General features: G+C 47.1%; 1 protein-coding gene across 2 annotated transcripts in view; it reads right to left on the bottom strand.

The window, feature by feature from the left end:
• The window catches only part of CBLC (Cbl proto-oncogene C), a 61293-nt gene extending 50556 nt beyond the window's left edge, over positions 1-10737 (bottom strand). The window contains exons 1-2 of one of the 2 annotated variants that reach the window (XM_040327452.1): positions 10668-10737; positions 10089-10563 (exon numbers count right to left, since the gene is read on the bottom strand). In XM_040327452.1, coding sequence (XP_040183386.1) covers positions 10089-10375 — 287 coding nt within the window. In that variant the 5' untranslated portion in view covers positions 10376-10563; positions 10668-10737. The other variant, XM_040327451.1, reaches the window with a different exon arrangement.
• Positions 10738-12063: the final 1326 nt, after the last annotated feature.

The following is a 12063-nucleotide window of genomic DNA, read 5'->3' as shown; positions in this document are numbered from 1 at the left end:
AACTTTCTAAACCAAGGGCCAGACTACTGTCCGCCAGACTTTAAGGGGGCCGGACTGTGGCCATCAAGAGTACAAAATCCCCTATCATTGGTGTCATTGGGAGAAAGTCTGCCCCATAACCCGGAGAAATTCTGCCCCATGATTGGTGGTATTAGAAGGAATTCTGTCCTATCATTGGGAGGAATTCTGCCCTATCATTGGGAGGAATTCTGCCCTATCATTGGTGTTATTGGGAGGAATTCTGCCCTATCATTGGGAGGAATTCTGCCCTATCATTGGTGTTATTGGGAGGAATTCTGCCCTATCATTGGGAGGAATTCTGCCCTATCATTGGGAGGAATTCTGCCCTATCATTGGGAGGAATTCTGCCCTATCATTGGTGTTATTGGGAAGAATTCGGCCCTTCATTGGTGCCAATGAATAAAAAAGCACCCCAAGGGCCAGATAAAATCAAGCAAAGGGCCACATCTGGCCCCCGGGCCGCAGTTTGGAGACCACTGGTCTATCACATACAGAAAAGACATAGAACTCCTATAATTGTTTGTACTGTGACCCTGTTATGATAGAAACTGATAGAAAACAATTGCTTTTTCAGTATTATTATGACTTTCAGTATCTTCTGACCACTTTGACAACTTCTCCTTTCACTTTCTGACTTGCTGTTACAGGCGAGGAGACAGTCATAAGAACGTGATCAATTATTAACTAAAACGTTTTTCTTTCCCTTAAAATAATTACATTCCTTTTTTTATGTACAGCGTCTGTCTTGATATCAGCCTCCTGCCATCCCTCAGACTTAGACCCCTTTCACACTGGGGCATTTTTCGGACATTTTCAGGCATTTTGGCATTAAAAAAAAAGCCTGTAAAGTGCCTGAAAGAAGCTTCATCTGCTTTCAGAGCCCTTTCACACTGCCAGCGCCCGAAAAACGATGGTAAAGCGCCGCTAAGACCGCTTTCACACTGGGGCGTTTTTCAAGCACTTTGGCGTTAAAAAAAGGCCCCTCAATGGGAAGGGGGCTTTAGGAGCGGTATATTCAACGCTCCTAAAGCGCTGCAAAGAAGCGGCTTGCAGGACTTTTTTTGACGCCCTGCCAGCGCAGCCCCTCAGTGTGAAAGCACTCGGGCTTTCACATTGGGATTGCAGATGCGGGCTTCTATTAGGTGCTTTTTTAATGCTAAAGCGCCTGAAAAACACCCCAGTGTGAAAGGGGTCTAAGGCCAAAAAAGGGTTAATACCGCACGCAATGCGCCTCTGCAGAGGCGCATTGCCGGCGGTATTACCGCAGTGTCCTATCGTTTTCAATGGGAAGGAGCGGTATACACACCGCTCCTAAGGCCTCGTACACACGACCGAACATGTCTGCTGAAACTGGTCTGCGGACCAGTTTCAGCAGACATAGTCGGTCGTCTGTACGGTCGACTGGACAATTTTCCGGCGGATCGGACAGGTTTCCAGCGGACGAATGTTTCTTAGCATGCTAACAAACATGACCGCTGGAAGCCTGTCCGTCGGACATGTTCGGTCGTCTGTACGACTCACCGGACATGTCCGCTGGGCCGAAAGCCCTCACATGCGTCGAAGTGATTCGACGCATGCGTGGAAGCATTGACCTTCCAGGGTCACGCACGTCGGCGCGTCATCGTCGCGGCCACGTCACCGCGTATCCTGTCCGCTGGGATTTCGGTTTGATGGTGTGTACAACCATCAGACCGAAATCTCCGAGCGGACATGTCCGATGAAAACGGTCCGCGGACCATTTTCATCGGACATGTCTGGTCGTGTGTACGAGGCCTAAGATGCTGCTTGCAGGAGATTTTTTTTTCTCCCGCCAGCGCATCGCCTCAGTGTGAAAGCCCTCGGGCTTTCACATTGAGAATGCTGGGGCAGGAGTATTTCAGGTGTTATTTATGCGCTATTCTAAGGCCCCATACAGACGACCGAACATGTCTGCTGAAACTGGTCCACGGACCAGTTTCAGCAGACATGTTCGGTCGTCTGTACAGCCGAGCGGACAGGATTCCAGTGTACATTTGCCTGCCGGGCCTTTTTCGAGCGGGCAAATATTTCTAAACATGTTTAGAAACATGCCCGCTGGAATCCTGTCCGTCGGACATGTTCGGTCGTCTGTACAGACCTACAGTCATTGTCCGAGCGGCCGCCATCCCTCGCATGCGTCGAATGACTTTGACGCATGCATGGAAGCATTGAACTGCCAGGGCCACGGCACGGCCTCGTCGCCGCGTATCGAGTACGCGCGGATTTCTGTATGATGGTGAGTACAGCCATCATACAGAAATCTCCGGGCAGACATGTACGCTGAAAACGGTCAGCAGGCTGTGAGCAGTAGCTGACACCACTGTTTTCCTTAACGTGGTTGTAAAATATGAACAAAGGAGCATATCCCTCTATAATGCAGTGTCATTTCTGTCTGCTGCCTCGTTTCTTTGCTATCTACACTTCTGACACAAAGAGAAAAAAAGTTTACGGGGAGGGAGCTCCAGCACACAGTGGCCCAGATTCAGGTACATTTGCGCTTTATTTGCGGAGGCACAGGGCAACGATTTTGCCCTGCGCCCCCGCAAATATTTTGCGCTGCCCTCGATTCACGGAGCAGCAGCTCCGTAAATTGCGAGGGCGCGCCGGCAAAATTGCCCGGCGTAAGCGTGCGCAATGTAAATGATCCCGCCGGGGGCGGGAATCATTTAAATTAGGCGCGCTCCCGCGCCGAGCGTAGAGCGCATGCTCCGTCGGGAAACTTTCCTGACGTGCATTGCGGCAAATGACGTCGCAAGGACGTCATTTGCTTCAAAGTGAACGCGAATGGCGTCCAGCGCCATTCCCGATTCACTTACGCAAACGACGTAGATTTTAAATATCGCAACGCGGGAACGTGGGTATGCTATAGCATTGGCTGCGCCTGCTATTAGGATGTGTAACCTTACGCAAAACCCGACGTACGCAAACTACGTAATTTGCGTACGCAGGGCTCGCGCAACGTTGTGAATCGGTGTTAGTATGCAATTTGCATACTATACACAGATCACAATGGGAGCGCCCCCTAGCGGCCAAGGCAAGAATGCAGCCTAAAATCTGCGTGGCATAAGAGCCTTATGCCACGCAGATTTTAGGCTGCAGTCGGCGTAGCGAAGTTCCTGAATCAGGAGCATTCGCTACGCCGGAGCAAGTAAGCAATTGCGCTGTGTAACCTATGGTTACACAGGCGCAATTGCTTCTTGAATCTGGCCCAGTCTGTGATTGACAGCCTTGGCTCTGTTCATGTGTGCTGTGTAAAGGGGGGGGGGGGTGTCCCTTCTCTCCAATCAGCTCTCAGAGCTCTCCTTACTGAGTTCTGCAGAGTGTAACTTCAGCTCTCCGTCTCCTTTTTTCTGACAGCTCAGATAAGCTTTATCTACAGTCTTCTCTTTTCTATATCTGTTTATAAAATCTGGACTTTAAACAAGTACAACTTATGTAGGAGGATTTATTTCATCTCTGTGTATTTACCTGAGGATAGTCGCTTCATAACGTATATGTAAGGCTTTAACTCACCCAAAAAAATAATAATTTGGCGCAGAGTGGCAAGTCTACATGTTGTCAATGGTGGAGCAATGGTCACGGCACTGTACTACAAGTACATATACTAAAGTATTTGTAAACCCCAACAATGAGCCTCTTGTATTTGCCACTACCGTGTTTCCCCGAAAATAAGACCGGGTCTTATATTAATTCTGGCTACAAAAAACACACTAGGGCTTATTTTCAGGGGATGTCTTATTTATTTATGGTATGTACAAAAAAGTTTCTCCCCCTGTCAGCTCTGGAGTCAGCATTGTGAAATTCTGTAATCCCAAAAATAAACCTTTGTTTAAAGACCTCATAAAATTATGTAATCCGTTCTGTAAAAAGATAATATCATGTGCAGTGTGTCTCCTTGTGTAACATTATTGTGGAAAATACCTTATTTACAGTGCCGCTTGCCGTTCACGTGACCCGCTGGAGCTCTTCTTCCTATTCCAAATAGTGCCGAGGGAGCGGCCAAGATCCCCAATGACGTCAGCCCCACTCTGAGTACTGCAGTGGGTAGGGGCTTAATAAAGTTTTATTGAACAGCTGACATCAGCCCGGAGGAGAGGAGAAGAGCTCCGGCGGGTCACGTGAGCGCCCAGCAGTGCTGTAAATGAGGTATTTTCCACAATAAAGTTACAAAAGGGAGACACACTGCACATTATAGAATCTTTTTACAGAACATGTTTTTACAAGGACTTTAACTAGGGCTTATTTTTGGGGTAGGGCTTATATTGCAGCCATCCCAGAAACTCACGCTAGGTCTTATTTTCGGGGTAGGGCTTATTTTTGAGGAAACAGGGTATATACACCACTGAAAACATTTTGTTCTATCTGTTCAATAAGTGCAAAAAAAAAAAAGACAAGAAAAACAAAAACTCTTCATCCTGCCTGTAATCTTGGGAGTTGATAACTACCTGTACTGCATTGTTTGAAGCTTTTTCTGTGGTCTACAAATCACCTCCCTCCTATATTATGAAGAAGGGAAGGTGTGCTGTAGTCTTGCATTAGGATAAAAGAGGTGCTCCGCTATAGTTAAAGCGGGAGTTCACCCATTTATAAAAAAAAAATTTTTCTCCCCTTAGCTTCCTGCTCGTTCGGTCTAGGGGAATCGGCTATTTGTATTAAAATATGAGCAGTACTTACCCGTTTTCGAGATGCATCTTCTTCCGTCGCTTCCGGGTATGGGTCTTCGGGAGCGGGCGTTCCTTCTTGATTGACAGGCTTCCGAGAGGCTTCCGACGGTCGCATCCATCGCGTCACTCGTAGCCGAAAGAAGCCGAACGTCGGTGCGGCTCTATACTGCGCCTGCGCACCGACGTTCGGCTTCTTTCGGAAAATCGTGAGGCGATGGATGCGACCGTCGGAAGCCTCTCGGAAGACTGTCAATCAAGAAGGAACGCCCATTCCCGCAGCCCATACCCGGAAGCGACGGAGAGGATGCGTCTCGTAAACGGGTAAGTACTGCACATATTTTAAAATAAATAGCCGATTCCCCTAGTAAAAACGAGCAGGAATCTAAGGGGAAAAAGTGTAATCTATGGGTGAACCCCCGCTTTAAAGTATATTCAGGGAGTGTGATCACCTTAGGGAGGACAGAAGGTGTGTTATTGGAAGAATCACCAAAACAAAACTGATTAAACGTTGTTTCAGCATTCGTTTTATTTTAAGTGGACTTTTACTTAAAACAATCACATCAGCAGGCACAGCTGAATGCTGGTGTGAATTTTTGTAGAATGGGGTGAAAGTCCACTGTAAATGCATTGTCTGCATTCGTTTTTGTCCTATTTTTTATTGCTTATCTTTACTGCATTCCCACTTCCTGGTTTCTCGAAGGAACTGGTGACAAAGGTACGTCACCAGTGCCTTCCAGGAAGATCTTAAAGGGTTTGTAAAGGATTTTTTTTTTTATCTTAATAGCTTCCTTTACCTTAATGCATTGCTGTTTTCATGTCCTCATTGTTCGTTTTTGATCTCAAGTTGCTGTAATTCTTCTCTGATCTCCACACTTCCTGGTTGTCTGTTTCCTGATAACCACAGTGGTGGGAGCTTTCTCTCTGTGGTCACTAATCAAGGAGGTGTGATTACCATTAGCTAGATTCACACGGAATCTGCGCCGACCTAAGTTTAAGTGTATTCTCAAACAGAGATACACTTAAACCTATCTAAGATACGACGGCTTGCGCCGTCCTATCTTAGGGTGCAATATTTAGGCTGGCCGCTAGGTGGCGCTTCCATTGCGGTCGGCATAGAATATGTAAATCACTAGATACGCCTATTCACGAACGTACGCCCGGCCGACGCAGTACAAAGACGCTTTATCAGGCCTAATAGTTGGAATAGTAATGTTAAAGTATGGCCGCCGTTTCCGCCTTGAAATTTGAAAATTTTACGTTGTTTGCGCAAGTCGTCTGTGAATAGGGATTTATGTCATTTACGTCCACGTCAAAATCAATAGGATTGTGCGGCGTACTTAGCCGCAATGCACACTGGGAAATGTAGGCGGACGGCGCATGCGCCGTTTCAAAAAAACGTCAATCACGTCAGGTCAAACCAAATTATCATAAAACACGCCCCCTCAGCCTATTTTGAATTAGGCGCGCTTGTGCCCGCCGCATTTACGCTACGCCGCCGTAAGTTAGGAGGCAAGTACTTTGTGAATCATGTACTTGCCTCTCTGACTTAAGGCAGCGTAGCGTAAATACGATACGCTACGCCACCTTAAAGTTGCGCGCCCCTACCTGAATCTAGCTATGTGTCTAAAACCCCACAGCACCAATCAGTTTCGTTTTACAAACCATCACTGCCCTGTATTGGCTCTGTGGCTCTGTACATCACAGAAGCAGGAAACAACATGCAAAAACGAAACTAAAACTGCAGGTACATTATATGATTGATTTTTATCTATTTTTAATCATTTTTAAAAGAAATCAGTTAACTATTATGTCTCTATACCCTGTAAACAGTAATTTCAGCAAAAAAATATTTTTCCTTTACAACTTCTTTTAAGTCCAAACTATGAGATCTCGTGAGATGTGGGAGCAGCGGTGGCGCAGCCATACGGGGCGCAGCCCCTAATCTTCATGCAGGGCACTAGACGCATGGATTCCAATTTTTTTTTTTTTTAGAAGCACGTGATTAGAGCCTGAGGCTCTAATTGGCTTAAAAAGAGGGTGGACTCAGGGCGCAGATCTCTATGGAAGGGAAGGCAGTGACCAACGCCTTCTTCCCGTCCGCCGCCTCGAAATATTTAGCACCAGTCGCCATTGTCTGGGAGACAAAAAAAGACTTTTGAGATCTCAGGGGAAAGTTTTTCTTTTTCTTTTTGTTCCCTACCAGCAGGGTAATCTGGTACGGCACATGCACAAGATGAGGCACATGACATCATCGGCGGCTGGCTTCTTTCTTCTATGCCTACCTATCGATGACCTCATGTGCCACATGACATTACAATGATCTGTTTGTTTGTTTTTTTCAAAAAGGCTTTCACCGGAGATCTCATGAGATTTGGGGTAAAGGATCCCCCCCCCCCCCCAAGCAGTGTAATGTGGTATGGCACATGTGCAAGATGAAGTGCATGATGTCATTGGTGGTCGGTTTTTTCCCTCTCTGCTAGGCTATTGATGACATCATGCGCCTCATTTCGCCCATGTCTGGTAACAGTGGCGGCTGGTGCTCAACATTTTTGGGGAGTGCAAACGGAAAAAAAAAAAAAGAAAAAATTGCAGCCTCACTGTGCCCATCAAATGCAGCCACTGTGTCATCAATTGTCACCACTGTGCCATGCCATCAAACGCAGCCACTGTGCCATGCCATCAAACGCAGCCACTGTGCCATCAATTTTCCCACTGTGCCATGCCATCAAATGCAGTCACTGTGCCATGCCATCAATTTGCACCACTGTGCAATGCCATCAAACGCAGTCACTGTGCCATGCCGTCAAACGCAGCCACTGTGCCATGCCATCAATTTGCACCACTGTGCCATGCCATCAAATGCAGTCACTGTGCCATGCCATCAATTTGCACCACTGTGCAATGCCATCAAACGCAGCCACTGTGCCATGCCGTCAAACGCAGCCACTGTGCCATGCCATCAATTTGCACCACTGTGCCATGCCATCAAAACGCAGTCACTGTGCCATGCCATCAAACGCAGTCACTGTGCCATGCCATCAAACGCAGCCACTGTGCCATGCCATCAAACGCAGCCACTGTGCCATCAATTGTCCCACTGTGCCATGCCATCAAATGCAGTCACTGTGCCATGCCATCAAACGCAGCCACTGTGCCATGCCATCAAATGCAGCCACTGTGCCATCAATTGTCACCACTGTGCCATGCCATCAAACGCAGCCACTGTGCCATCAATTGTCCCACTGTGCCATGCCATCAAACGCAGTCACTATGCCATGCCATCAAATGCAGTCACTGTGCCATGCCATCAAACGCAACCACTGTGCCCCTCAATTGTCGCCACTGTGCCAATTGTCACCACTGTGCCCTTTAATTGTCACCACTGTGCCCTTTGATACCACTGTGCCCTGTAAAATGCACTCACCTTACTCTTTCCACGTCCCTCGATGTCTTGTCCCGCCTTGGTGACGCTTCAGCCAATCAGGTTACCGATAACCCCCGTGCGTTCCGAGGATAAGACATCCGGGAGCCGAGGGCTCTGATAGGCACTTCCACACAGCCAACCAGCTGCCGTTATTTAGGCCATCTCTGAATAGACCAGCGGCAGCTGGCAACAATAACATACATTCATGCAATGCATGAATGTATGTTATTTGCGAGATCCAGAGGGGGCGGTGCTGAAGCGCCCTCTATAGACGGACCACCATCACTGCAGTTAGTATAAGTAAAAACAACATTTTAAGGAAAATAAAAAATTCTTAAAGGGCACGTTTTTTTTTTTTGTGACTACAGGAGGGGGGGCCCCCGGGCGCCCCCTATGGACGGGCCGCCACTGTCTGGTAAGGGGTTTGGGTTCCCGACCAATGGGGGATAGAGAGCGCTGAGACTTCTATTGCTTTTTACTTAGGCAAATGTATTAGGGAAGATAGGTTTATCAGGTTGGGGGAAGGGGGGTCTGCTTTACTGATTGAGGGCTGCAATATAAAATATTTGCTATACTCTTTAATGTATCATCACATACTGTATACCCCCTGGAGCCCTGACACTGACAGAGACACCAGGGCAACATTACATGACTTGCCCACATCAGCAGTGGCTCCCAGCCTCAGGTACCAATCAACAGGTTAAAGCAGATAAGGGGTCTCCAAACTTTCTAAACAAAGGGCCAATTTGCTATCCTTCAAAGGCGCCCTTTCACCCTAATGGTATAATGCATCTTATTACCACTCTGTTTCCTGCATATCCCCAAGTAAACAGCCATGCCCAACATGCTTACATCCTCAGCTCGCCCAACTGGCCTTGAGCCATATTAAATACATTATCATAACATTTCCACAACACAGTACATAATGCCCCATTTTTGGTATTAGGGGGAGGAACAGTGCCCCATCACTGGTGTCAGTGGGAGGAATACTACCCCATCATTGGTGTCAGTGGGAGGAATACTGCCCCATCAATGGTGTCAGTGGGAGGAATACTACCCCATCATTGGTGTCAGTGGGAGGAATACTGCCCCATCATTGGTATTAGGGGGGAGGAACAGTGCCCCATCATTGGTGTCAATAGGAGGAATACTGCCCCATTATTGATGTCAGTGGGAGGAATAGTGCCACATCATTGGTGTCAGTGGGATCGAGAAATAGTGCTACATCATTGGTGTCAGTGGGATCGAGGAATAGTGCCACATCATTGACGTTAGTGGGAAGAATAGTGCCCCATCACTTGTGCCAGTGTGAGAAATAGTGCCACATCATTGGTGTTAGTGGAAGTGGACAGTGCTCAAATCTTTGGTTTTAGGGATAGGAATAGTGCCCCATTGTTGGAACACTATTCCTCCCACTGACACCAACAATGGGGCACTATTCCTATCCCTAATACCAAAGATTTGAGCACTGTCCACTTCCACTAACACCAATGATGTGGCACTATTTCTCACACTGGCACAAGTAATGGGGTACTATTCCTCCCACTAACGTCAATGATGTGGCACTATTCCTCGACCCCCACTGACACCAATGATGTGGCACTATTCCTCCCACTGACACCAATGATGGGGCACTATTCCTCCCACTGACACCAATGATGGGGCATTATTCCTCCCACTGACACCAATGATGGGACACTATTCCACCCACTGACACCATCACTGGTGTCAGTGGGAGGAAAAGTGTCCCATCACTGGTGTCAGTGAGAGGAATAGTGCCTCGTCATTAGTGTCAGTGGCAAGAACTATGCTCCACTATTGCTGACAATGGGGGGGGGGGATACAGTCTTAAGGGCCAAATAAAGACAAATAAGGGGGCCACAGTTTGGTGACCACTGTAGTCACCGTACCATTGTCTACAGTGAATTCCAGTATACACAATACAGGTATGTTGCACTTACCTGCCAACAGCGTCACATCTATTGAGCACTTGTATGCACTGCTCGGTCTTGTTCAGTAGGCTGTGAACGGTCACCTGTAGGTACTGGTTATGTCCCAAGTCGGCGCTCTTATCTAAGATCTGACGCAGGTGCTCCTTGGTGTCCCGAGCGATGTCCGGAAGGTAAGGGTGACCCCTCTGGAAATAAGATGAGCCGCTATACCCCAACAAAACCTCCAACTTCTGGATGACCTTCTCCACCGTCTTCTTGTCCAGGTGGACACTGCGCCCTCCATGCATCCCGTGCATGGGGACGAGATCAGCAGCCAACGAGTAGAGAAGGGCTGATCGGCAGCAGAGACTCGAGTGTGTAAAAGGTCAGCGGATCGGATCCACACACTGAAAGCAAACAAGGAAATAGGATTGAATATCAGGAAACTAGTCAGAAAATAAATTGTGGTCAGAGGAGAGTTGGAGGCGGCTGCAGAGATTGCAATCTGTGAAGAAACAGAGAGGGGTTTAGTAAATAGAGTCCAGAATGAAGGGTCTAGTGTAGGGCAGGATGAGTCCTCTGTGATCTGATAGCAGAGAAAGTACAGACCTGCCGTGTTATCTCTTCCTGTTCTCAGGGGACACGCCCACTACACGTGAGCTACACCTGAAATACAGGTACTTGAATACTTGCAAGAGTTTCATAGGAACTTTGACACTGTGTCAGATGTGATCAATGCAGGAAGAATCTGACCGCGGACGCAGAGCTGGTATCGCATACTGGCGAGAGGGAGGGCATTGGAACTTTAAAGGGCAGGAAATAACGGCAATGTGCATTTGGATGTCATCAACCCCTTCAATACCGGCCACTTTCACCCCCTTCCTGCCCAGGAACATTTTCAGCTTTCGGCGCTGTCGCACTTTGAATGACAATTGCGCGGTCATGCAACACTGTACACAAATGACACTTTTTATCATTTTCTTCCCACAAATACAGATTTCTTTTGGTGGCATTTAATCGCAGCTGGGTTTTTTTTATATATAAAACATTTTTTTTTATTTTTATTTTATTTTTAGGCTGTCAGTAAATTTTGTAAATAAGTCATTTTTATCCTTCACTGATGGGTGCTGATAGGTGTCACTGATGAAGCGAGACTAATGCCGCGTACAGACGGTCGTTTTTTGTGATAAAAAAAAACGACGTTTTTAAAAACGTCATTTAAAATGATCGTGTGTGGGGGAAAACGTTGTTTTATGTCTTCTGAAAAACGACAAAAAATTTTGTGTCGTTTTTCAAAACGTCGTTTTTTGTTTCACAGAAATTGACCGTGTATAGCAAAAAACGACATTTAAAACAACGTTTTTAAACCCGCGCATGCCTAGAAGCTAGTTTCAATGGAAAAAAGTGGTGAAACGTAACCTCGCTTTGCTAGAGCATTGTGAAAAAACGATGGTGTGTAGGCAACGTCGTTTTTGAAAATGATGTTTCAAAAACGTCGTTTTATTTCATGATTTAAAACGTCGTTTTTTTTTCATCACAAAAAACGACCGTCTGTACGTGGCATTAGGCCCCTTTCACACTGGGGCGGTGGCGGTATAGTGCCGCTAAAAATAGCCGCACTATACTGCCGGGTTCGGCGGTATTAACCCCCGCTAGTGGCCGATTAAGGGTTAATACCGCCCGCAATGCGCCTCTGCAGAGGCGCATTGCGGGCGGTATTGCCGCGGTTTCCCATTGTTTTAAATGGGAAGGAGCGGTGAAGGAGCGGTATACACACCGCTCCTCTCACCGCTCCAAAGATGCTGCTGGCAGGAGATTTTTTTTTTAAATTACGCAGCGTAATTTCAAAGTTCCCGCGTCGTATCTTTGTTTTGTATCTACAAAACAAGATACAACTGCATCTGGGCTCGATCCGACAGGCGTACGTCTTAGTACGCCTGTCGGATCTTAGGTGTATTTTTCCGCTGGCCGCTAGGTGGCGTTTCCGTCGAATTCCGCATCGAGT

This window comes from Rana temporaria, chromosome 10, assembly GCF_905171775.1.
Source record: "Rana temporaria chromosome 10, aRanTem1.1, whole genome shotgun sequence".
NCBI lineage: Eukaryota > Metazoa > Chordata > Amphibia > Anura > Ranidae > Rana > Rana temporaria.
Note: the sequence above shows the minus strand (reverse complement) of the source record. Positions and strands in the feature narration are given on the sequence as shown.